Genomic DNA, 27,225 nt, shown 5'->3' with positions numbered 1-27,225 from the left:
CCCTTCTAAATCACTCCCCACAGTTTTTCCCCCTGCAGGGGAAAAAGATATAGGCATCTGTATCTTTTCCCCTCCATATGGGGAGAAACCCATCCAGAAGGCAAATTTGACTGGAAAAATAAATAGCTAATGGAGAAAGGGTGAAGCCCCCTTCTTTCCATTCCCAATTACAGGCCCCCAGAGCTTGCATTTTAGTTAAAACTGTGCTGGGGGAATGTTACAGCCATCTGCATGTATGTTGCAGAAAATGTGTTTTGTTGAAACACTCCTGCACCATTTCCCATCTAGAAAGGTTGCGGTACAGCAAATAGTGCACAAACTGTTTAGGGAGTTTCCTCTGTTACTGTACATGTGCTATTTTGGATCTTCTTTTAGAACAGAATGAAAAAAACAGTATTGTCATGAAGCAGGAGATGCTGATGTTGCAGGAAATGCTGAATACCTTAGACTACAGGAGGAAGGTTAGTAAAGAGTTTGTCATTTGTACACTCTTTATTTTCATTGAACCAAAAACTTTGAGGTTGAAGCAGAAAATTCCGGAGAGTCTGGAACAGGCCTGACAAAGAACTACCTGTAGCTGAGATGGGTGCAACCCCACAGATGCTCTCTGGTTGTTTATTTTAAATGTTTGTTTATTTGCTTATATCCTGTCCTTCCTCCAGCCATCTTAGAGCAGCATTCCTAGCACTGCCTCATCACTCTGATCACTGTCCTCTGGAGTACTGGGCCAAAGTTACTTAGGGCGCAATCCTAACCCCTTATGTCAGTGCTTTCCAACTCTGACATAAGGGCAATGCAGCTCTGAGGTAAGGGAACAAACATTCCCTTGCCTTTAGGAGGCCTCTGTGAGTGACACCAAACTGCAGAATGCAGCACATGCCGCATTGGCACCACTATGCCAGTGCTGGAAAGCACTGACATAAGGGGTTAGGATTGCGCCCTTGGTGAGCTTCATGGCTGACTATAGATTTGAACTCACATCTATTTCAGTTCAACACTCTATCCATCATACCAAAATAGCTTATTATTATTATTATTATTATTATTATTATTATTATTAATAATAATAATAATAATAATAATAATAATAATAATAATATTAACAGTATTTGTATACTGCTTTTCAATGGAAAGTTCACAAAGTGGTTTACAGAGAAAATCGAACAAACAGCTAATGGCTCCCTGTCCCAAAAGGGCTCATAATCTAAAAGGATGCAAAAGAACACCAGCAGACAGCCATGAGAAAAGACAGTGCTGGGGTGAGGAGGGCCACTTACTCTCCCCCTGCTAAATAAAAGAAGAGCACCCACTTAAAAAGTGCCTCTTACCCAGTTAGCTTATTTGACTGAACTGATTCCTTTGACTATAATAATAAGGTACTTACATTTCTAATTTGGAAAAAAAATTATGAAGAGAATGAGAACCAGGATGGTGTAGTAGTTTGATAGTTTAGGGCCCTCTCAAACTTATTGCGCCAAGGAAGAAGACGTCAAGTTCAGAAGAGGGGTTGTGATAGGCAGTTTATTGCAGTCAAGGCTTTTACATTCATGAGGGGGCCTTGTTACATCACAAGGGCTCCCCCCCTCGCAGCCTTTATGTTGTGCGATGGCATGGCAGAGGGGTGATGCCTTGCCCCGGGGTTGTCTGCATGCCACCCCACAGTTGCGGGGCTGCAATGGTTGACCTGGAGCTGATGGCAGCCTCTTGGCCCAGCTGGAGGTCTCCCCAACCCAGGGGGCCAGGAGGTCCGATGCCTTGATGAGGCTCTTGCACCCTCCAAGAATGCCAGGAATCTTCCCCTCCTCGAGCTAGGGGCCAGGTATCCCTGGTTGAGACTTCTCTGTCCCCTTCGGGGCTGGGTAAAGGCAGCTCGACAGGCCAGGGACTGCTTTCACCTCCCTGAGCCACCCTCCCTAAGCAGGAGCCCAAGGAGGAGCAACCCCTTCCTATGCCTGCCTGGCTCCTTATGAAGCCAGTAGCTGACCCAGCCGGCCCCATGCTTTCCAGCCAGGTGACTGGCCTGAGATCTTGTGAGATCTCAGGCCCTACTCCCTGGGAGACTTCTTGCCTGGGGGCTGGATCCTGGCTAGTGTGCTTTGTTCAAGGGGCTGCTCCTTTGGAAGTGATCTTTCTGCCCCCTCCTCATAACCTCCTCTCTACTCGTTGTCACTTTCCAAGGGGTGCAGCCAATCTACCCCGTTGTACTGTGCTGCCATGGGCTTCTGCTTTTCCAGTTAGCCAAGCTGCTATGCATGCTCCAATGAGCCCATTGCAATGGCTTTTCCCTGCAGACTCAGGACAGTTTTAAGAAGCCCAGCAAAACAACTTGGACAGCAACAATATGGCGTCCTGATGTCATGACATTGTGACATCACTGCCTCGGGTGCTGGGACGATAAGTTACAGCTCTGAGTGGGGGGAGAATGACCAGACTGCATGGGAGAAATAAGTAAAAATCATAAACTGCCTCACTGTCAGTGGGTCTTCTCTGACCTACTATGGTACTTCAGAGGGCACAACAGGCCAGGAATAGGTGAATAGTATCCCAGCATGCATGGCTGCCACTGAGATCCCCCTCCTGCCCTTCTGTTCTCAAACTACCCCCTACCTGGCCTGCTCCCCACCCCAAACCAGCCTGATCCACCCCCACTACAACCTTACCTGCTCCGGCACAGGCTGTGAGAGCTGCTGGTGCCCACGTGGGGCCTATAGCCCTTGGTGCTAGTGAGTCCAAGGTGCACACTTGCAGTGCAGATTTTGCAACACCAGACCAGGACTCAATGCAGCAGGTTGTGAGATCGGCTGCAATTGATCCCAGGTAGGACTGGGGCCTGAATAAGGGATGTAGCATGTGAAATGATGCGCAACCATCTTGTAATAAGGATTGCAAATTTCAGCATAAGATCTACCAAATGGTTATTTTGTTCCTTACAACATAACGTGTTCCAGATGTTTTGTTCAACAGTGTGGAAATTATTATGTTGAAAACCTTCCAACTTTTCTAAAAGCTCAGCTACTTTGGAAGGTTGTCGTATTGTGTGATTTAATTCATTAAAGAATATATATTTTCCTCCTGGATTTTTTCAAGCTCTCCTGATCATCTCTCCCTGTCTTATTTGCCTGACTCTGACCTGATGGGCAATTTGGAGCCCATCCTGCCCCTTTAGTTGACTTACCAGGAGTGAATCCTCCCTACTTTACACTGCTTCCGTCTGATATGAATGGAAGTGGTACAGGTTTGCTCCTATCAAACAGAAGCAGTATGCTTGGGTGCCCTTCGGGGAGAAAGGCGGAATACAAATCAAATAAATAAATAAATAAATAAATAAATGCAGCAGGGGAGGCTGCACACTGCATTCCCGGTGTGTAAAAGGAGGGCGGTCAGGGGCACTTCCTCCACCTATAGTCATGGGGGTTGTGCACACATAAAGATGGCATGGGGGAGCATTGAGGCTGTACAGGTGCCTGCTGCTTCAGGCACCAGGAGGGCTGACCCTAGGCTGCACAACAGTCTTATTTTAAGCAAAACAGGTCCTAAGGAAATGTTACTTTTATAGAAAATGCTAATGTTGCTCACCTCTGGAAATTAAAACCTTCTTAAAATCAATATGGTATTCAGACTTATAGCTATTCCAAATTTAGGCCACTGGATTGTGAAAAGCATGAAGAATCTGCCTTTTCAGTATTAATGTTGAAGAAACTGGAGACAGAAAAAGAAACTAACAACTTCTTAACTTTTTTTGTTGTTGCTTTGTTTTGTTTGAGAGAAAAATGAGATATGAATTCACACCTCTAAAGCTTCTTACTTTTCCTAACTAGATTGTATTATACATATATGCACACACACATCCTGTTTCTTTTAGGACGTTCTCAATAAAATGGCACAACTAATAAAGGAAGTTGAAAACTTAATGAACAACATGCTCTTAGAAGAATTATTAGACTGGAAGAGACGGCAGCAAATTGCCTGCATCGGAGGCCCTCTACATGGTGGGCTTGATCAGCTGCAAAACTGGTAAATGTTGGACTCTGGTTTCTCAGTAAAAACAACAGGAAATCTGGTGGTGGTGTAGCTGTTGCAGCTTCTTTGCAACCCAACGTACATATATACAGTTTGATCTTAGACGTTAACAGGATTCATTGTCCTACATTTTCTAATAATATATTTGTCTGAAATGAAAGTAACTTTGACAGACATAACTTGCAGTTTAAAGGGCTCTTTCAAACGGGATTTTTGCAGTGAGATAAATAAGGGGCTGCAGCTCAGTGGCACCACTAGGGTTTGCATCACCTGGTGCAGGAGGCCAGCTTATCATTCCTATGATGGCCCTCCTCCCATGCAGTGGGCCAGGCAGTGGTCATGGTGATATACCATTGACCCACGCCTGCCGCTGCTGGTTTTTAGGCTATAACTTTTGATAGAATAGAGATATTTCAATGCTGTTTGTTTCGTTGCATTCTGCATGAAATGATGCATCAATTGCTATATAATATTATGGTATGATTTGAAAATACCAAAATTTTTGGCCAGTAGTGTTGTCACCCCCCCAAGTGCGTCACTCATTGTGGCATGTACCTCCCATACCTCCTAGCGACGCCACTGCTGCAGCTGAACCACCCAGGTGATGTCACCACCCCAGTAAGCACCCCCATATCTGAGGAATGACTGTTAGGCAACAAGCCAGTTGTGACACTTCTACCACAAGTACTTGAAAAACAAGTGCCTGACAAGATATTTCCACCCGGGGAAGACGGCTGCATTAGTGTCTCCTAATAGTCAACCACTGATGATTTTGCAGCCTGAGATATGAGACATTAAAGGCCAACTAACATGCACCTGCTGAGTTTCCCACCCGTGTCTTTTTGTGTCCTTTCCCCCCTTCTCTCTGCACCTCCCTACTGCAGCTGTCTTGTTAAATGTCCTGGCAAGCACATGGTTGTTTTTCAGCACTTAGGATGGGATTTAAGCATGAATTATTTTCTCTCTGAATTATTCTCATGTCAAAACATAGGCCCAAGGCAGATTACATACGAATTTAGAGTCCAGAGCAAAATAATTTATTGATAATATTTCTTACAAAGAACACTCCAGAGAGAGAGAGAGAGAGACATAAGCTAAACCTTTCTTTTTCAGTTTCACATTATTAGCGGAGAGTCTCTTTCAAATAAGAAGACAACTGGAGAAGCTGGATGAGTTTTTGGTTAAGCTCACTTATGAAGGAGATCCCATTCCACTGCAAAGACCTCATTTGTTGGAAAGAGTGAACTTTTTGCTTTACAACCTCTTCAAAAAGTATGTAAGCTATTTTACATTTTATGTGCAATTTTCACTGAAAGCCATCTTAAATTTCTATAGTTCCAGTTATGAAAATGTTTAATACACTCAAGAACTGTCTGAAACTAGAATTGGATAGGAAGGTATTTGGCATGCTAAAGGAAATGTGTCTCTATGAGATGAGAGTATCTTGCTTATCTTTCAGTGATTCACAAGCAGCCCAATTCTAACTTGCGCTGGAACAGACAGGCTGAGTGGCCTATGCTGTATCCAGTGCAAGGTAGGTGCTGGCTGGAGGGCAACTCGGGGTAAGAGGATATTTTCCCCTTACCTCGAGCAACCACCCAGCCCTATGGGGCTACTCAGATCTGCATCAGCGATTTTGTGGGCACAAATCCAAGCAGCCTGTGTAAGGCTGATCAGGATGGGGGTTAGGATTTGGCCTGCGCTGCCATGGCTAATCCCACCCCAGGGCCTGATCTGCCTTCCAGTCCACCCTCCCCCTGCCCAAAAACATCCCTTCCCTGCCTCCATTCCGCCTTCCTGCCACACTCTCCCAGTAAGCATGGGCTGGCACAAACTTATCAGGTTGGGGCCTGAATCTGGCTTCCAGGAGCCAGCACAGGCCTTTGTGCTTTATGCTGCATTTGCAGCAGTCCTGGGCCAGTGTAGGGGAACCGCGCTGGCTCAACGAGCACTCTGGATTGTGCTCTAAACCTATTTGTCCATTACAGTACATTTATGAAGATAACATACTTCCTTTTGTTTTAGTTCGTTTGTAATTGAACGACAGCCCTGTATGCCAACTCATCCTCAGAGGCCTTTGGTTCTTAAAACTTTAATACAATTCACTGTTAAACTGAGGTAAGTAAAGAATTATTGTTATTGTTATTGTTATTATTAACAGTATTTATATACCGCTTTTCAAAGAAAAGTTCACAAAGCAGTTTACAGAGAAAAATCAAATAATGACTTATTTGTCATTTACACAATTTCTATGTTCCAAAATCTGTGTGGTGTTCTAGAATGACTTCTAAACTTTTCATGGTTCCATACTAATTATTATGTCCATGCTGTATGACAAAATTTCTTTTGCTTTTATTTAAAACAGCAGCTTTGTAGCTGGGAGTGCTAATGGAATAAGTGTACAAACAGATCGCTCCATATGAAGGTTCAAGCCCTGAGGATTGTATCCTGTGTCTCTCCCAAAGCACTTGAATGTCTCATGCTCCCAATTAACATAATGGATCTAATTGAGAACATACACTTGAATTGCTATTCCTTCTGCCTAACTTGCCTGCTTATTTTGACCTCCATAAGAACTGCTTTGTTATTAGAGAACTAATTTGCTAAGCAGTTACAGCGTTTTTCATGAGTTACATCATTTGCTGTAAAATGATGTCATGTCTTCTGAATCTAAAGCTTACACTCTTTATTTGCTAGGTTGCTTATTAAATTGCCAGAGCTGAACTACCAGATCAAAGTGAAAGCTACTATTGACAAGTAGGTAATTGATACAAAATTCTATTCTTTCTTCAGACCATTGTAACATTTCATACAATTTCCCAGCTTAATGGAAACCTGAGACCATATTTAAATCCTTCTAAATCGTGCACGGTTATGACTGATTTATCAATCAGAACAACACCTTTCTTTTCTTATTTTAAGCAGGTTGCACTTTTTTCTTGTCTCCTAGAAGAGGGGGCTTAGGATCCAGAAGGTGACCAGGCTGAATGGGTGGAACCAAGAACTGGGTAGCTACCCAGCCAAGGCCAGGGAAATATAAGGAGAGGGCCAGGGATGAGAGAGAGGTCTAGCTGGGGGCTGGAGACTAAAAGAAGGTTGCATAGCCCTGTGAGGCTGGATAAGGCCCTGAGGGGGAGGGGGAGTAGAGACTATAACCCCCCCCCCCTTTGCATCTGCTCTGAGGTCTGTGGGAGGAAAAGGAGGACATCCCTAAGAAGACAAGCCAGGAATATGTGGCCCTGAAGGCCTTACATATGATGATGCCCCAATATGAATGGAGATCCAGTTGATGGGCAGGAGCCCAAGACCCCCTCCCTTGGTATGCTGACATTGACTAACAGTGGATTGTAAAAACCAATTTCCTATATTTGAACAAAATATGGAACTGCTAAGAGAATACTAAAGTGGGATCCATTTTTTTTTACTATAAATGTGTTATTTACTTTTTAAATCATGAGACTACCATATCATTTAAAAGTGCATTTTCTAATACAACTTTTTGAAAGGAAGTGAGAAACCTATCATGGTGCTCTAACACTTATCAAACATTATGTTGAATGTGGGAATATTGAACATCTGAAAAACTGATATTCGAGAATCCACAGTGGTTTGCATCAAGTAACGCTACTATGAAATGGAAATCCATTTCCAAATCCATTTCCAAAACCATGAACACAGTTTCCTTTGGAGAATAGAAGGTGCTATTTGTGTGTGTATGGGATCAAGAGGAAGTAAAAGGGGCCCTTTATGCAATAGAAATATTCTTTCTGTTTCTGAAGGGAGTTTGCATTCATGGAAGCATTACTATCAGGGCCTGATTAACATAGTAGTGAAAGTGGCAAATACTATGGTCCCTGCATGTTCAGGGGTCCCGGACCCAGTGGCATCACTAGCAAGGAGGCGGCCCACCAAACCTAATACCAGGGGCCCATTGCAAATGAGAGGGGGTGTCGTGAGAGGCAGAGGCTACCCAAGATCACAGCGGGAGAAAGTCATGTCACTAGACCAGTAAATGTGGAATTTCTATCTTTGCACATTTTATGCCATGGGGGTGGGAAGCATTTGCTCCCCTTCAGCAATGTACAAAGCCAATCAAAGACCTCTAACATAAACAAGCCACCATCACAGTTTCAGATTAGAAAGTAGAAACCTAGAAATAGTGCAGCTTTACACAGCTGCCTATCCACGGTCCAGTCCAGATCCTCAGACTCTACTCCTACTGCCTACCATCCAACTTGCAGAGCAAATTGCCCTAAATTGAATTTTCTCTCTGCCTCATACAGACCTCCTTGTGAATCTTCAGCTTGAACACTCTATGCATTCTTTTTCTACCCTTCTTCTCCCTTAACACCCCCATTCTTTTTTCAGTTAAAATTGAGATGTTTGCACCAATGCCTGCACCCACAAAATGTCCAAATTCTGCCTAAGTAAATGATGAGATGCACCCTCTTTCATTTGTTTTTCTGTGTTTTCTCCGTAAGGATGGCGGGGGGGGGGGGAACTGAAATCCTACTCATGACGAGTCGGAAGTCTAGTAAGGACTTTAGCCAATGAAAAAATTGAATTAGTTTGCGATGCAAGTAAATAATTTGTTTTAATATTTATATGTATTTTTGTTAAATTTTGGACCCCCTTTATGCTACAGGCACTGCAGTAGCTTAATTACTAGTTACTGTGGATGCAACCCAATGTGTTTGTGATTTTTTTTAATGCTGCTTTTATGATTGCTGTTATGGCTTAATTGTTTGTTATTTTATTGCTTGCTTTTTCTAACTTAATTTTAAGCTGCTTTGAGCACCTCCCAGGTGGGAAAAGACAGAATAACAATATTTTCAAAAAATAAACCTTCATGCAGGTGAATGGACATAGTAGACAGACCTCCTTTTTTAAAAAAAATTTAATCAATTAAAAAAATTATAAGCAGCATTGTTAGGATGGCTTGCCATACAGCTATTAAGCAATTGGTTACTTTGCATTTTTTTAGATCAGGTTTTTACCATTTTCTTGTTTTGTTTTTAGGTGTTTTAGGTTTTTAGCTGTAGACTCTCACTTTCTTATTTTTCAGTTATGGAGGATACTACAAACAAATGTTTAAAAACTGGGGGAGAGCAGATAGGGGATTAACCAAATTACATGGTTTTACTATAACAATGAGGATGCACTAGTGTAGGTGGTGGCTGAATCATTACTTCCACAGCAGTGTTACGCATGAAAAAGTTTCCACATTCCTGAGCTGATGTACTTTTTCCCCAACAAACTAGACAACTTGAGTTGTGGTTCTCTTTGAGTTCTTTATTGGTGTGAACCTGAAAGTCAGCGCCTCCAGAATGCAAACTCAGTGTCCTTGAAATTCATCACCAACATAAATTCTTGTTTGTGCAAGGAAGCTGGTGGCATCTTTTTAATGGAGTTATGTCTCAAAATTCAAATTTTATTAGAAATGCTTGTGTAAAATTTTGACAGCACAATCCTGTGCATGTCTACTCAGAAACAAGTCCCATTTAATTCAGTAGAACTGCCTCCTAGATGCAAACGATTGCAGCCTAAGGGCCCAGCCCTATCCAACTTTCTAGCACTGGTGCAACCGCAATGCAGCCCCGAGATAAGGGAACAAATGTTCCCATACCTTGAAGAGGCCTCTGACTGCCTCACCACCATAGGACGCAGTGCACGCCCCATTGGCACGGCTGCCCTGGCACTGGAAAATTGGATAGGATTGGGTCCTGAATCAGTTATCAAATACCCTTTACTGGGTTAATATTGATCCTGTGTGGTGGAGTTGCCCCAGATTTTTTGAGATAAGGTACTGAACATAATTTATATGGTTTGGAAAACTACAGTCACCTTCAAAGATTTTCTTGTTCTTTTACATTATTTTCCTACCACATAGGATCAGCCTCATTGCATTGAATTGTGGGTTGCTGGAGCATTGGGAATGGTCAAGTGTCTTATCCTTTCCCACTGAAAGGAATTATTTTCCCCTTGATTTTCACCTGTGGTTATCAGAGTTGTATATGTTGGTGATGTTCAAGAGTATATACATGCAGACAAAAAGAAAGACCAATTTCATCTCATTTGGGACCCACTTCTAGGACTAACGTTATCTTAACTGATTTTCTCTGTTATCATAGTCAGTGTGATCTGACTAATCAAACAATCAAAACAGAGCAGATTGGCACCTACTCTTCCTCTTCTTAATTTTCTTCCTTCTTCTTATTTTTTCTCAACTTGTTTCTATTTGGAATTGCTATATAATAAAAAAAATCAACAAATGTTAATAACGAAAAAAACTGATCGTAGATGGTTCAGAACATAGAAGTCATGGTCAGAGAGTACATGTGAGATCATGTGGTGTTGTGGTGGCATGAAGGTACTAAGACCTTCATGGGGGTCTTTCCCCCACTGGCAGCATGTGAACCCCCCACTGGCAGTATGGTGTGCCTTGTCAGTTGTCAAAAACCTAATGGTGTGCCTTGTCAATTGTAGTGCCTTGTCAGTGTGTCTTGAGATGGAAAAGGTTGAAAATCGCTGGGACAACCTTACATAATTTTGATTATATATTTGTACTTTATGTATTTATATACTAACCTTCCATAAAAAGTACTAGTTACTCATACAACAGTTACTGTCGTCATGAGATAAAGCGAATGTGCAAAAGACTGGGTGGTATTATATGTACAGTAATTACTTTTATATGGCATGAATATATATGGTTACTGTGCAGTGTCGTGAATAACAGACATTGGCTTGGGAATAGGTCTCATTGAACACAGTGAAACTTACAGGCCATGCCTTGTTATCCGCTGGACTTCCATTCTGGAACCTTCAGTGGATTAAAAAAAAAAATCAGTGGAAAAGTAAAAAAAAAACCCACTTCCAGGTTTCTTGCTCTATACCAGTGGTTCTCAAACTCTCAGTGGTTCTCTCTCAGGGAGAGTTTGAGAGCCTGTAAATCTTTGTGGAGGCAAGGGAGACAGCAACGTGATCCCCAGGATTGCATCGCTAAGGGGGCTGCAGGGGTTTGGCTGGACTTACCAGAGCCTCCTGCAGCCTCCCAGCCCTGTGTGAGCATCTGCAGGGCTCCCCAGGTTTCCAAAAGTGAAGTGGAGTGATCACGCTCTGCCTCTGCAAAACCGGAAATGTTTTACTTCACTTTAAGAAGACTGGGGAGTCCTGCAGACGCTCGTGCACGGCTCCCCGCACCCCCGGGTGACTGCAGGAGGCTCTGGTAAGTCCAACCAAGTCCCTGCAGCCCACTTAGCAACACGATCCTGGGGATCATGTCGCTGCCTCCTCCCTGCCTTGTCTTTGCCCCCGCTCCTTAAGGGGGCAGAGGCCAGAGCCCTCAGGCTGGGGCGTCACAACACCCCAGTTTGAAAACCACCACTCTTTACTGATGCTTTCTGGGGCGACAATGGAACAGCAAGAACCCCAGTACTGGGTTTTTAAAGCTATCTTTAATCCAAAGAAGCTTGCAAGCAGTGCAGTTTAACAGCACGAAGGTAGGAAATGGGATTTTGGTGCTTCCCCCCCCCCCTTGTTACAAGGCATTTAAAGGTGGACGCGTTGGTGTCAGTGGTGAGTCAAATCAGTGGATAATGAGGCACAACCTGTACTTCCAAGTGAACATGGATAGGACTGCATTTTCAGTTTCTGAATAGCAGTTATTGTGTGAACAAACTCTGAAATTAGACACATTATTAAATCTTTGCCCCATTGCATGGTTCAGTTAGTCATCCTGTATGTATAAGGCTTCCACAATAATTCTTTCCTTTCTTTTCAAATCCAGGAATGCTTCTGTTATAAGGTAAGAACATTTGAATGGTGCAATACCTTTGATAAATGTATATTCCATGTAGTTTTGCCTGCTGTTGGGTAAATTACTGTTACGTGTTTTCTAGCAATCGCAGGTTTGTTCTTTGTGGCACACATGTCAAAGCAATGAACATGGATGAATCTGCAAATGGGAGTCTTTCTGTGGAATTTCGACATTTGGTAAGATAGTACATTAATTATGAAACAGATATGAAGAACTTACAAACAAAACTGCGTTCTTCTTTTTGGACTTTTCCATGCTTGGGTAGATCTCTTTCAATTTGGTTTGACTGAAGCAAGAAGTGCATCCTTACCTTCACCTCCACCACTACCACACTAATCACTGACGAAGACCCAAACACCACCAAAGTTGGACTTAGAAACAAAAACTTCTCCAAGTGAACATTTTCTTGGCCTCTAGCACAAAACCAGCACAGTCCAAGATTTGCTCTGGTCACAGCAATCTGTGCTGCATCTGAACCTTTTCACACATCCATTTTTCAAGTGTACCCTTTTTTAAACACGTGAAAGGTGAATGTGACAAACATACTGTCTGTCACTTTTTACATTTGTATTTCTATTTTGAACACTTTAGGCTTAATGCTCTGTTGTCTCCAACCTTAACCAAACCAACAGCTAAACAGATCTATAAAAACAGAACTTTGGCTAAAAGTACCAGGAGTACATTTCTGCAAAGCTTGCACATGCAAAGTGGTGCGTGAACCTGCCCTGAGAAAGCAAGTAGTGCTTCCCCCCTGTAGGCATGCAGCATCATGGGTAAGACTTTCATTCTGAGACAAGCCCTTCTATGCTTTCTGTGTGAACATCCTGGAGCAAGTTTTTCCCTGGCTCCTTGTGCAACAGTTTCCTAAGAGTAAACTGTGTTCTGGGTGCCTAATAGAAAAGCTCCTCCATGCTTGTTGGGGAATTGTAGAAAGGCCTGCCTTGGAATTAATGACCTGGTCACAACACAGTGCAAGTGCAATGCAGTAGGGTAATGCTGGCTTTGCATGTAGACTTGTTAGATTGCATCCTGGTATCTCTGGAATATTTATTCTCTGATATGGTTGGCAACCTTCAGTCTCAAAAGACTATGGTATAAGCCTACAGCACCTGGTATTCCCAGGCAGTCTCCCATGCAAGTACTAACCAGGCCTGACCCTGCTTAGCTTCTGAGATCAGACAAGATCAGGCATGTGCAGGGTAACAGTTGCTGCATATTTTCTGATATACTTAAGGCACAATCATACATCATAAAATTGACCTTGGAATGATCCACCATGATACCTTTCTATGCCTTTTTAAAAATTTCACAAATGCAAAAATAATCCATGAACATGGCAAAATACAGACAGCAGGGTATTGATTAATTTTTCTCATGAATTTTGTGAAATGTACTCTAAAAATCCCCAGGTTGGGCCACTAAAGCTGCAGTCCTGTATACGCTTCCCTGGTAGTAAGCCCCATTGAACGCAAAGGGACTTACTTCTAGGATTGCAATGCTAAAGGCTGTTTTGGTAACTCAGGAAAACAGGAAAATATTGATTTCAGAAAGATTCTATCTTCATCAGATGTTACACATCGTGTTACTGGACAATCACAATTGAATATAAAATAGCATCACTAAAAATCGATTTGTAATCCCTCTTTGTATATTAATATTGGTCTCTTTATTTTTAAGCAACCGAAAGAAATGAAATTATGTTCTGGAAACAAGGGAAATGAGGTAGGAAGAAATTGTTGTTGTCATTACTTAACATACATACATGTATTACAACACAAACACATCACATCAAAACAGAGAAGACTAACAGTCATATCAACAGCTAGGCAGAAGCGACAGTGTTCCTGGACGGGGAGGGCAAAATGCTAAGAACATAAGAACAACCCCACTGGATCAGGCCATAGGCCCATCTAGTCCAGCTTCCTGTATCTCACAGCGGCCCACCAAATGCCCCAGGGAGCACACCAGATAACAAGAGACCTCATCCTGGTGCCCTCCCTTGCATCTGACATAGCCCATTTCTAAAATCAGGAGGTTGTACATGCACATCATGGCTTGTAACCCATAATGGATTTTTCCTCCAGAAACTTGTCAAATTCCCTTTTAAAGGCATCCAGGCCAGATGCCATCACCACATCCTGCGGCAAGGAGTTCCACAGACCAACCACATGCTGAGTAAAGAAATATTTTCTTTTGTCTGTTCTAACTCTCCCAACACTCAATTTTAGCGGATGTCCCCTGGTTCTGGTATTATGTGAGAGTGTAAAGAACATCTCTCTATCCACTCTGTCCATCCCCTGCATAATTTTGTATGTCTCAGTCATGTCCCCCCTCAGGCGCCTCTTTTCTAGGCTGAATAGGCCCAAACGCCGTAGCCTTTCCTCATAAGGAAGGTGCTGCAGCTCGGTAATCATCTTAGTCGCTCTCTTTTGCACCTTCTCCATTTCCACTATGTCTTTTTTGAGATGCGGTGACCAGAACTGGACACAATACTCCAGGAGTGGCCTTACCATCGATTTGTACAACGGCATTATAATATTAGCCGTTTTGTTCTCAATACCTTTTCTAATGATCCCAAGCATAGAATTGGCCTTCTTTACTGCCTGGCAGTAAAGACTTAAGAGTAAAGAGGCAAGACTTACCCTTACAGAAGCCATGCTGATTCTCCCTCAGCAAGGCCTGTTCATCTATGTGTTTTGAGATCCTATCTTTGATGAGGCATTCCACCGTCTTACCCTGCCATCTCTAAGTCTCCTTTTATCTCCCCTTTCCCTTCCTCACCATTCAGAGAGCCAACTGCTTCTCTGGCAGGTTTCCTGCTTCTAACATATTTGAAGAAGCTTTTATTATTCCCCTTAATGTTGCTGGCCATGCGTTTCTCATAGTCTCTCTTGGCCTCCCGTATCACCTTCGTACATTTCTTTTGCCACAGTTTATGTTCCTTTTTATTCTCCTCATTAGGGCAAGACTTCCATTTACGGAAGGAAGCTTCCTTGCCCTTTACAGCCTCTCTAACTTGGCTCATTAGCCATGTGGGCACCTCCTGGATTTAGTGGAATGCTAAGTTTTTAAACTTAGGGATGCCTGTGTAAAGGGTCCCCCCTTGCCTTCAGAGTCTTTTGCAGCTGTGACTGGCTCTAAAGACAAGGGGGCAGGAGCACTTTACACAGGTATCCTTGTGCCTGAAAAACCTTGCCATTTTACCCCCCCCCCTCCAGGAACACCACTGGGCAGAAGAGGTGTGTTTTGCAGTCCTTCCAAAAACCACAGAGATGGGTCAGTAAATGCAAAGGCCACAGCAGATCTTGCTTCACAAGAGCTGGAACCCAACACAGGAGCTGAATAGATGAACAGAGCTGATACGGGGGACAGTACAGCTGTACATACTCCTTCCCAAGGATATTTAATAGAAGCTGGTTTTTGAGCTCCCCCTTCTGGATAAATTATTTTGCAATCTAAAATGAAAGTATGTAATACTGTATCTAGAAGATGCATTACTGAGTTTGAAATGAATGCATAATGTCCCCTGGTCAGCTGATTTGTACTGACAGGGAGAAAGCTTTAAGAAGGGAGTTGAGAACTAGTTTATCAACACAGAAAATTTCAGCAAATTGATTTTTCCCGCCTTAGGCTAACCCAACACATTTTGCAGCCTGAGATAAAGGATGAGATCATGTTTCTCCTACCGAAGCAGTGATTATGTCTGAAAAATATATACAAAACCAGACTGCTAATGGCAGCTTCACAGCACACCAATCCATAGCCAATGAAATGCAAGAACATTCCATGTACATAAACAGTTGAACATATATGGAAATGTTCAGAAAATTTTTCCTAAAATATCTCTCCAATGACAGACAAATCATTTTAAGACAGAAGAGAGAATCTGAATTTGTTGTTTCTACTAGAATTTACAGCTAGAAAAAGAAGTTTTAGACTAATACTGGAAGCAGTCTTTTACAATAATGTTAAAAAAAGCAGTTTGATTCTTTTTGTGCAGTTTTGTGAGAGCAATAAAACTGAAAAACATTGATATTCTTAATTTCAGTCAAACGTTAAAAAGCACAAACCTCCTGAAGCAAGGGTTACAATCTTTAAAAAGAAAAAAAGAAACAGCTAGCTCAGTTCTCTGAATACGAAGGGTTAACTGTTGGTACATCTTAAGAACTATTAAAGTAAATCCCAACCTCTAATTTCCAGTGTGCAGTATGTGTTTCAAATTTTAAAAATTCTTTTTGCTCTCCTCAGGGCCCTCAGATGGTAACCGAAGAGCTACACTCTATCACATTTGAAACACAAGTCTGCTTATATGGATTGAATATGGACTTGGAAGTAAGTAAGTGAATGTTCATAGGCTGCAATCCTAAACACACTTATCTGGCAAGAAGCCTCAATTGGGCTTACATCTGCATAGACAGATATGATTGCACTTTTTTTTTTTGGTGGGCCAACCAAATGAAAGGAATTTTTTTTCTAGAATCAGTATATAGCAAATTCCACAAAATATTTTTTAAAATAAAAATATACAAACAAGAATACAAGTATATATCACAACACATAACAATTGTATATCATATACAAATAAAGTACATAGAATAGGAAAATATATCATAACTTATAACAAAATCAAATATTAAATAATCATATGTTTCTAAAAACATAGAACATATGTTCTAAAACACATTTACATATGTTTCTAAAAATCAATAAGAAGACACCCATCTCTAGACTAAAACAAGTTTCTGTCTGCTGAACTTTTAATCTTGGCATGTTACTTAATTTAGATAGTTTTAGCTATGTGCCAAACTTTAGTTTATCCACTTCTTAATTGGACTAGATTCCCAGAAATTCTCTCGAGCAGCTGTGTTATTCCCCTACTTTAAAATGCGTTTAGAGCTTTGTATTCATTTTTGCTTAACTTGGGCATTTTCATTTTGTGCTTATAGTTTTACTAAGCAGAAATTACTTACTACCTGTTTTTTTTGTTGTTGTTGTTGTTAGAAACAAAAAACATTGTTTGGAGTAGGGATTCTTGGAGACATCTGACTGGTCACTGTTAAAAACAAAATGCTGGACTAGAAGGCCTTTGTAGATTTGGCCCAAGCTAAAGCAACATCCAAATGTTCTGCTCCCTCCCACTTTGTTTAAAAAGTTGTGCATTACTGTGTGCCCTGGAATCTCCCTTCCTTGATTGCTATTGCTGCTCACAGTGCCATGGGCATTTTCTCACATGACAAAGTGCTGCTGAGCCTTAATCGTGCTGTTTGTCTCTGTGTGCACATATGGCTGTTGTTAATGCAAGACAGAAAGCATGCATATAAGAGCCAATATGAGATTTATTGACAGATTACAAAATAAGAAAAACCGAAATAAAATTGCTAGTGAACATAGCTAAAAGCAGTACTATTCTATGGATTAGACCAGCAATTTTCAAACCTTTTCATCACACGACACACCGACAATGCTTTAAAATTGTCAAGGCCCACCTTCTGTTTTTTGGACAACTGACCAGGCACACCACACTGTCGGCAGGGGGCTCATTCCCCAATAGCCCTACTAATTAATGACCCTCCCCAAACTCCCATGGCACACCTGCAGACCATTCGCAGCACACCAATGTGTTCTGGCATGCTGGTTGAAAATCTCTGGATTAGACAGTGATACGGTGAGCAACTGCTTGTAATTCCTATGATCATGGTGGGGACTGGGGTCTGCCAGGTCAGCCACTTGTCTCCCAGTCCATCAGAGGAGCCACTAGTCAGGCTGACCCCTGAGCCCTCAGTAGATTACAGGTGTAGCACCTAACCTAATGCACCATCAGGGGCCAGGTATCCAGTGTAGGGCTTTGCCCCAGAGTACTAGCCTCCTGGAATCAGCACTGCCTGAAAGCCTTTTTTCCAAAATCAGTAGGGATTCTGCTGACCAGGATGAATTCCAGTTAAGTCCCATTTGTAGTACTAATGCTGATCACAGAGCTTTTTATCTTTTCTTATTCTCTGTCTGTTATTTCTTGCAAAATTTTGCACGAGGCACAGAATTCTTTTATTGTCGTAAAATGCATGTTTCCAGCAATCATTGCTGGGGTGCCTGTTTGGAAGCTTTCAGACAGTGTCTGTAAAGCCTGCTGAGTCCATTGACAGTGTTCTGCAGCCAACATGAAGATTTGTCCCTTCAGTTAATTTCTCATACCCAATACAGATCGACAGTGACTTCTTGCTTGGTTAACCCATGCTCCTTTTTTTTTTTGCCACCAGTCCAAATTAAAATCTGCAAAAGCCAAATTCTCTAGTTGAAGATGAAGTGAATATTTTATCATGAAATAAGCTTATTTGCATTCATTAACTTACATAATGAGGAAATGCAGAATTTGCCTGGCAGGCAAGTTGGCACAGACTACAAGTAGTCCTACCTGTGGAATCTAGCAGAGAACCTCCAAGAAAACTGCAGAAATTCTGTTCTTGAGAATGCATTCACTGCAAAGTATTGTGATTACGCAACCATTGTCTGACATTAAAAGAGTACTACTAATGCATTCATTTTAAAGCTACAGTCCATTACCCATGCGGCTATGCCATGTCTGTATCATATTAACATTGACATAATCTTTGTATCTTTTTCACCAGACAAGTTCCTTACCAGTAGTGATGATTTCCAATGTCAGCCAGTTACCTAATGCATGGGCTTCCATTATCTGGTACAATCTGTCAACAAATGAATCCCAGGTACAAGTTGTGTAGCAATATTTTTCTTTTCCACTAATGCAGAACAGAAATAATTTCTTTCTTGTGATATTTTGCTCTGACAACATATGTACTGTATAGTAGTAGTAATTATGAATTCCATCCATCCATAATAAGTTTCCTTTTGTAAATCTTCCTTTGAGTACACTGGATCTGAGTTGCAGCCAAAGTAAAAATTGTTCATTCTTTGTTTGTTCTTTATGCCAAGTACTGATGGTAATGGAAGAAAGAAGTGCTAAAACGTGATCCTAGGATAAAACTATCCTAGTTTTAGATTTGAGTGAAGGCAAGTAGGACGCATAGATTAATATACTTCACAAATTGAGGACTTCTTCATTGCCTGTCAAAGCAGTGAAATAAGATAGGAGACACAAAATCACTCGTGTTACAAGTTTAGAATATAGTCCGACATGGGTATCCACAGGGGTTCAGTTCCAGAACCTCCCATGGATACCGATATCCATGGATACCGGGATCACCATTTAAATGCCTTTAAAATGGAAAAAAAGCACGAAAAAGCACATTTCTTATCTTCATGAGGTCAAACTGCAGTTTCCAACGTCCCCACAGATACCAAAATCCACAGATAAGCATTGCCATTTAAATGCCTTTAAAATGGGAAAAAACATCAAAATCACATTTCTTACCTTCATGAGGTTCAATTATGCAGTTTCCAAGCCTCTCAGGGCTTAAAGTAGCTCAAAAGATGCACTTCAGGATTACACAGAGGTTCCTTCTCCCAACATTTACCCAGAATGCATCAAAAGTGCATCTTTTGAGCTATTTTTAGCCCTGAGAGGCTAGCAAACTGTGCAATTTGATCGGGCAAAGGTAAGAAATGAGATTTTGGCCCCTTTTTATTTTAAAGGCATTTAATTGGTGACCCCAATATCTACTGGCATCCTTGGTGAGTTAAATAGTTGGATGCCATATCCATGGATACCAACATCATACTTGTACGTGACAGATGTGACCAGAACAAGTATTCTACTTTCTGGTTCAGTGAAGGCAGAACCATTACAGTTAAAAGATACTTCTGTGATATACAGATATGATATGAGAGACTACTTTTACCATTATTAAACCTCTCGGAATATACTGTATAGGTCAAGTCTCGGTATCCATAGTGGTTCCATTCCCAGAACCCATGTGGATGCCAAAAATCATGTTAAAAGAAATCCATTTAAAAAACAATGTTCCTTTGCTCATCGATTTAAAAACAGCCTTGCTTACCTTTATGATGCAGGACATAGTCAGCAGGCTGTCAATCAGTCAATCTTCAGATGTTTAGAAATTCTTTATTCCTAGGCAGCAACCCCTCCCTTCACTAGGAGCACAGTGTGGGGAAGAATGCAAAGAGGAGGTGATAATCATTTCCAGTTTGCATTCTTTCATGGGAAGGGAGGGGTCACCTGCCTCAGACTGAAGCTGTTCTAAGTGCCTGGAGAGAGAATGATTGATTTCTTCCAGCTGCCCTATTCTACATTAATGAGGCTATTGTTAAATGACTTTTTTCCTTTAATTTAAAAGGTCCTTCTTATCTCTTTGAGATAAAACCCCCAGTGAAAAATTGGTGGATAATTAGATTATACCTGTATAGGCAACTTGCCTTTTATTCAGAAGTACTGAGCTTCCATCTGTTTTGAAAGATATATTATTTATTGTGTTTCTATTTCCACCCTGTGGTCCCTCAAACACCCTAAGACAGCTCTCCATAATATAATATAAGAAAATATAACAAAATGTTGTGTTCATCTTTATTTGGCTGCAGAACTTGGCTTTCTTTAATAACCCACCATCTGTCACTTTGAGTCAGCTCTTGGAAGTACTGAGCTGGCAGTTTTCATCATATGTTGGCCGTGGACTTAATTCTGATCAGCTTGTTATGCTGGCAGAGAAACTAACAGGTAAGAAATCTGAGAACATAAATGCTCTTTTCAGCATTCACCTCTGCAAACCAGACTCTACCCAAATGCAAGCTAGACTTTGCTATTAATTATTTCTATCAGATTCATAGCCCAATTCTGAGCTGCCCAGTGCATGGTGCTGCAGCACCGAAAAGAGCTACCACCACATCCTGTGCACTTCCCTTCCCCCCGGTAAAGTGAGTAGCCCCGCAGTGGGGCTGCTTGATTCTATGGTGACCCAAAGGTTGGCATAGAATCAAGAGCCTCCATGTTGAGTTGCCAGTCTGACACGGAGACTCTGGATCCAGTGGAGCTTCACTCCTCCTCCTGCCTTCCTCCTGCCCACTCCCTCCCTTGGCAACCTCCTCCCTCCCTCCACCTCCCCCCTCTCCAGAACACCTCCTCCCGGCTTTCCCCCATACCTCCACCGATCTCTCTACTGCTCAGCAGTCCATGCAACCACTCAGCGGTGGAGCTCCAACACTCAGCCAATGTTAACCCAGTGTCAGCCAGTGCTGGGCCAGCACCCGCGGAGCACTGATGCTAGGACTCACAAACGTACCTTATAGCACATTTGCAACAGTGTGCACCAGCGGTGAGCCGGTGTGCAAAGCTTAGGATTGAGCCCCCAGACAAGTATAGCATGCTGGTCATTTCAACTTTCCCCCTTCATTGGCTGGCAGGGATATGGAAGTCCCAGCCTGCTCCACATTGCAGTACTCTTTAGATTGCAGGTCCAATTGAGAAGTATGCTTTTCTTTTTAAACAATTTGGCTATGTAATATTTAAAACAAGCATCATTGTTTGCAGAAGTGTTCCTGCGGGGGAGTGTGAAGCAGTAGGTTTCTTCAGGTGCTGGGATGCTCGTGTAAAGAACCCCTCCCCCTTATCTCCTCCACTTTGATTTTGCCTTCCTGAATGGCTTGGAAGTCGGGGGGGGGGGGGGAGAGGCTGCTTTATACAGGTGTACCTATATAAAGAAATGTACATTGAAGAAATGTACTGCTTTGTCCCCCTTCAGGAATGCCTCTGATTTTTTGAAAGGATGTTGGCCTCACTTTTTTTCTTCCTACTTTTAGGACAGCAAGGTAGTTATAATGATAATCAGCTTTCCTGGTCAAAGTTCTGTAAGGTATGTCTGTTAATATATTTCAAAAGGCTTCTTTCCTCCTAGTTGTTGCCTCTCAGAGCCTTTCCACTCGATCAGACTACGCCCAAAGATATTTCAGCTTTTGTAGGATACTTTCATCGGTACCTTTTCACTGGCCAAAATACAATATTCCATTTGCAAGCGGTGGGACAGTTTTGCTTCTGTGGTGGATGGGTAGCCATGCTACCTTTCTTTGGCGGGGGGGGGGGGGTAGGAAGCTTGCTAAATGAATGTTTCAATGTAAGGGAACGTTTTATAAACTGAGTTTACAATCCTGCAGGGCGTTGCTACAATGGGCAAGTCTCATTACTGGGCATCACTTTCTTTAGAAATATTGTGCAATGTAACTTGTGCTGGAATTGCGTAGCGCAGCAGTGGGCAAACATTTTGGCAGGAGGGCCACATCATCTCTCTAACACTGTGTTGGGGGCTGGGGGAAAAAAAGAATTAATTTACACTTCAAATTTGAATACATTTACATAAATGAATACATTAGAGATGAAATATATGAATGAATGAATGAATGAATGAATTGTACTGAGCTTATTTATAATACAATGAGAACTATAATACAGGCATGTAGAACCACATGAGAACTATGAATTATATGCTACACATCTCTTGTACAGTGAAAATATACAGACCAAGCCAGAAACACATGGAGACATAAGTTGTTCAGAGGTAATGGGGGGGCTAAAATAATGCCCAGGGAAAAGCAGAAAGCACATGGAGACTATAAAAGGCCTTGCTCTAACTCGGCCCTCAGCTCGCGTCTGGCTGTCACGACCAGCAGTCCAACAGTCTCTGATGGGCCAGAGGCTCATTGGAGACTGGAGCTCCCTGCGGGCTGGATTGGAAGTCCCTGGGGGTTGCAAATGGCCTGCAGGCTGGAATTTGCCCACACTGGGTGTAGAGGTTCCCCTGGGGGCTGGGGATAAGAATAGGCCCTCAGTTTGGCTGTACTTGTCGTAAGAGGCGACTAAACAGCCACCGGGTAGACGGGACTCCTCAGCCTGGGAAGGCAGCTCATCTGAGAGAAGGAAAACTCTGATCCCAAACCTCTACTGCCTTGTGGCTATATCCAGTTATGGAAAAGACTTCAGGAGACAACCTCGAGGCAAAATCCGGAGCCGGAGTCTCTGAGGCAGTTCATGGCTGAACACAGTCACGTTCTGGCAACTCCTGCGACGCCGCTGGAACCAATCGTATTGGCCTCTGCCTTTCCATTGGACTATTTCAGCGACGTGGAGAGGGGGGATTTGCTGCATGGGAAACAGTCTATCCTCCATATCTACTTTACCCAAGCTTTGCGCGCTGGAGAGGACACTCTGTTCCAGAACCACCATTCAGAGCGTGACACCATAGTCTTCCGAGACTGAAGGATGCCAAGAAGGCTGTAGAGGAAAGGCACACATGTTCACAAAATCATATGAGCATGTGTGGGAAGAGTAGTGTTGCTCATTACTCATTTCATTTTTAAAAAAGTTGAATAGGTATATATGGCTCTTGTGCAACCATGTTTCATGCAGCTGTCCCAAGAGAAATGGGTCATTTTTGAGGTCATGTTGGAATCTGATATTATTGAAAGATGGGTGAGCTGCTCATTACTTCTTGTTAAACTTGTTTGCATATTATTTGTCACTCCATATGGTTTTTCTTTTTTTTCCTTTTCATTTCCCATTTCTTTTTCCTCTTTTGAGAGGTGTAGAGCAGGAGGCGAACACAGAGGGAAGATATTGAAACTAAAACACAGTATAAAACAAAAGTGCATTTGTTGTACAGTGAACCTGATTGTGCAAAAAAACCCTGTAAACACTCCTACATAAGTGAAACCACTTTGCAAACAACAATAGGTTCACTGTAATGCTTCCTCTGTGGCAGTAATGGATCTGCCCACATTGTTCCCCAGGGCACAGGTCCGTGACCCTTCATGCCACCCCTGCCTCCCCGGGATACCCACGGAGGCTCACGGAGCCTCACGTGACACTCAACACAACTCGAAAAACCTTCCGACGGGCAGGCAGGGCAGGGTGGCGCAGCAGGTGGAGGCGGCAGCAGCAGGGGCACAGCCCCTGTCCTGTTGTGTGGATGAAGAGTGCATGTTAAAAGTGTAAAAATAAGGAGAGGATTTCACAGTGGAATGAATTGTAGCCTAGCAACTATACATAAAGGAAGTTTGTGCAAATGAACTTCCCCTTACCCTCCTCCCTACAGTAGCCTCCTCGAAAACTACTCCTGAGGGTCGAGGAACCCTTGAAAACAGTGTGGGGTGGAGTGCTGGGGTCTGCAGGAGGAAATAGGAATAGGCACAAGCACCTTGCATAAACAGGACTACTCTGTTCCTCAGGAGTAGCTTTTCAGGGAGTGTAGGACACTGTACTGGAGAAGAGAGGGTAGGAAAGTTACTTGTGGAAACTTATTTCTGCACGCATTTGTTATTATTGTAATGTTTTAAATATGTATTATCAAAGAAAGGCCCATGAAGGAAAGAAAGCATTGTTCCAGAACTAGGCCTAGATTTTCTAGATTAACACTTCATTATAAAATACTTCCAGATTAAAAACCTAACTGCTCCACTGGCACTGTTAAGTTAGTGGGGAAGGGAATAGAGGTGGAAATGGAATGGGGCTGTGAGGGGAAGGAAGAATGGTGGATCGAGCCCAAGAATGTGGTAGTATCGGTGATAGCAGTGTTGCCAATATCCTGTTCATCCTCATGGCCTCGATTTGCCTTCCCAGGTCCACTCGGACTTATGCGAGCAAAGTTGGGAGAAGACCCAGTGGGGCATCAAGGGCTTACCCCCAGGCAAGGGAACAAATATTTCCTTACCTGGAGGAGTCTCTGGGACTGCCTCCTCTCATGCAGGATGCCCTCTGGTGGCATGGCTACTTCAGCAGGGGGCAGGAATTTAGGTAGAATTGGGCTACCTGTGACCTAGATACTGCAACTTGTTTTAAAATGAGGCTAAACAAAAATTTGTAGTTATTAGTAGTACAGTATTTAACATATTAATGATTTTTTTTTTCTGTGTATCTAATTTGTTTTATAAACAGGAACATTTGCCTGGTAAATCATTTACATTTTGGGTGTGGCTTGAAGCAATCTTGGATCTAATTAAAAAACATATTCTACCTCTCTGGATTGATGGGTGAGCAGTGTTTTGGTAATTGTACATAAATTGGCCATGGAGGATATAGTTTGACCCTTCTGCTTATAAAGGGCCCAATCCTATCCAACTTTCCAGCATCTGACCATTGTTGTCGTCCCGCACTGCAGGATGCAGAGCATGCCCCACTGTTAAGGCTGCACTGGTACTGGAAAGTTGGATAGGGTTGGGCCCAAAGTCATTAGTATAGACATTAAATTTCAGCCCAGAGAAGAGGTAAGCAGTTTTAAGTCTAAATTGACTACTATTAATAAGAAAGAAAAATGGGTAAGAAGAATAGTTATGTGCTGCTTTTCAACAAAAAAGTTCACACAGGGTTTATATAGCTAAATAGATGGTTCTTTATCCCTCAAAGGCAGAAGAAACACCTGCAAATAGCTGCTGGAAAGCCACTATTCTGGGGTGAACATCTCTCCCCCACTAAATATAAGAGGACCATGGCTATAAAAAATGCCTCTGCCCATTTAGTAAGGATCCTCTGGTTGGCAATCTTCAGTCTCAAAAGACTATGGTATAAGCCTACAGCACCCGGTATTCCCAAGCAGTCTCCCATCCAAGTACTAACCAGGCCTGACCCTGCTTAGCTTCCAAGATCAGACAAGATCAGGCATGTTCATTAAGTGTCCCAAATTTAAGCATTTAGCTTATCTGAGTACTTTGTGTTTAGGGCCAAGCTATGTGTGATGCAGGAAGTCTGTGATTAAATTCACTGACTTTTAAAACTTTAAAATAGGTACAAAGCACTTCAAATTTGACAAGGAAGTGGCACTGCAGAGAAGGTTTTGAATCCTTCCTTCCATGTCCCAATCTGGAAGGAAGGCATACCCAGATGCCATATGTGATGACCATACTGTGAAGGATTCCATCTTGAAGAGCAGGGTTCTACAAGCTGCCCATAGAACAATTATTGTAATAAATTCATTTGTACTCTAGTATGGAGCTTTGTAAGCTGCCTTGGGCATTTGTTTCGGCATGAGAAAAGTGGGATATAAATCTCTCAAATAAATAAAATAAATAAATCTAAATTTCCTCTCCCAAAATATTTTCCTCTGCAAGTCTAGCCCCCTCCCCATTGCCTCTTCCCCAATCACATAAAGAGCTCCTTGTACCGGTTAATCTTTTTGAAAGCCGGGTGATCTTGTCATGGAACTTCTGCTTTGCAAATGCTTTGACCAATTCTGTGGGACTGCTGCATAACATTTTGCCAAGTTCCAAAGGCATTTTGGATAGGCACTTATGTATGTAGAGCTGTCATTTGTTTTCTGATGTATTTGCAGATGCATTATGGGGTTTGTGAGCAAAGAGAAGGAGCGGGGTTTGCTCAAGGACAAGATGCCTGGAACATTTTTATTGAGGTTTAGCGAAAGCAACTTAGGAGGGATTACTTTTACCTGGGTAAACCAGTCAGAAAGTGGTAAGTGCTGTATTTTAAAGTGAAGAACACTTCACAGCCCCCCAATCCTGGGATCAAGAAGTGCTTTGAAAACTGAGTGTAAAAACAGGATACACTCTCCAGTGTTTTTTCCCCTTTTGAAAAGCTGTCCTGCCCAATTGGCAGTGCCAAACCGGAGAGAGTTTGGCTTTCTATCATTAGTCACTTTTACTGATATAGTGCCAAGAGTGTACATGGTGTGTTAACACAGTAACGCAAACAAATGACAAGTTCTAGCAGACTCTCTAATATTAAATACATTTCAAAAGTAGGTGAAGTATCAGAGGAAGCGAAGGGAGAAGCCAAGAGAAAAAGGACGCAATGGGGTCTTTCAAAATGGCATCTGCAGAACAAAACTGGATTCAGAACATACATAGATGCCCCTTTGGATTTTGCCTGTAGTGTCTCTTGGAAACTCCAGTGGGACCTTAACTGTTTAGATGTAAGAGGAAATAAGCACCATTGTACATGCTTCATATCCCATTCTCTGGGCCTTATACCACAAAGGTTTTCTGTGTTGCAAAATCATTTGACTGTTTAATGGGCTAGGAAACAGTAGATGTTTGCTTCAGTTCTCATTTTGCACAGAGTATAATTGACATTTTAAAAAGATTATTTTAAACAAGCTGTGATTTGTCTTGCATTTGAGAAGAATTAGTTATGACACATTACCTGGAGATATATATCCCCTTGTTAACAACCTTGGTGTCTTCACAGGAGAAGTGAATTTCCATTCTGTTGAACCATATAACAAGGGTCGTTTAACTGCACTGCCATTTGCTGACATTTTACGAGATTACAAAGTTATTATGGCAGATAATGTTCCTGAAAACCCACTGAAATATCTTTATCCTGATATCCCCAAAGATAAAGCTTTTGGAAAACACTACAGCTCTCAGCCAAATGAAGGTTGGATATTTTGAATACTTCTCTTTGTTAAGTGCTGTATATAGAAAATGTTGGAAATGTGAACTCTAGGATGGTTTGCATA

At 42.2% G+C, this 27,225-nt stretch overlaps 1 protein-coding gene and 1 pseudogene across 1 annotated transcript in view; one reads left to right on the top strand and one right to left on the bottom strand.

Annotated features, from left to right (window-relative positions):
• STAT4 (signal transducer and activator of transcription 4) overlaps window positions 1–27,225 on the top strand; it is a 46,268-nt gene that overhangs the window by 14,120 nt on the left and 4,923 nt on the right. The window contains exons 7-21 of the mRNA XM_066635671.1: window positions 376–461; window positions 3,863–4,014; window positions 5,134–5,292; window positions 6,046–6,138; window positions 6,718–6,777; window positions 11,810–11,827; window positions 11,922–12,015; window positions 13,517–13,561; window positions 16,088–16,171; window positions 18,463–18,561; window positions 20,351–20,486; window positions 21,566–21,618; window positions 24,690–24,784; window positions 26,080–26,216; window positions 26,952–27,143. Coding sequence (XP_066491768.1) covers window positions 376–461; window positions 3,863–4,014; window positions 5,134–5,292; window positions 6,046–6,138; window positions 6,718–6,777; window positions 11,810–11,827; window positions 11,922–12,015; window positions 13,517–13,561; window positions 16,088–16,171; window positions 18,463–18,561; window positions 20,351–20,486; window positions 21,566–21,618; window positions 24,690–24,784; window positions 26,080–26,216; window positions 26,952–27,143 — 1,503 coding nt within the window. The remainder of the gene's footprint in view (window positions 1–375; window positions 462–3,862; window positions 4,015–5,133; window positions 5,293–6,045; window positions 6,139–6,717; window positions 6,778–11,809; window positions 11,828–11,921; window positions 12,016–13,516; window positions 13,562–16,087; window positions 16,172–18,462; window positions 18,562–20,350; window positions 20,487–21,565; window positions 21,619–24,689; window positions 24,785–26,079; window positions 26,217–26,951; window positions 27,144–27,225) is intronic.
• On the bottom strand, window positions 12,937–13,056 carry LOC136637506 (5S ribosomal RNA; annotated as a pseudogene).

Source organism: Tiliqua scincoides, chromosome 1, assembly GCF_035046505.1.
Source record: "Tiliqua scincoides isolate rTilSci1 chromosome 1, rTilSci1.hap2, whole genome shotgun sequence".
NCBI classification, from domain to species: Eukaryota; Metazoa; Chordata; class Lepidosauria; order Squamata; family Scincidae; genus Tiliqua; species Tiliqua scincoides.
Note: the sequence above shows the minus strand (reverse complement) of the source record. Positions and strands in the feature narration are given on the sequence as shown.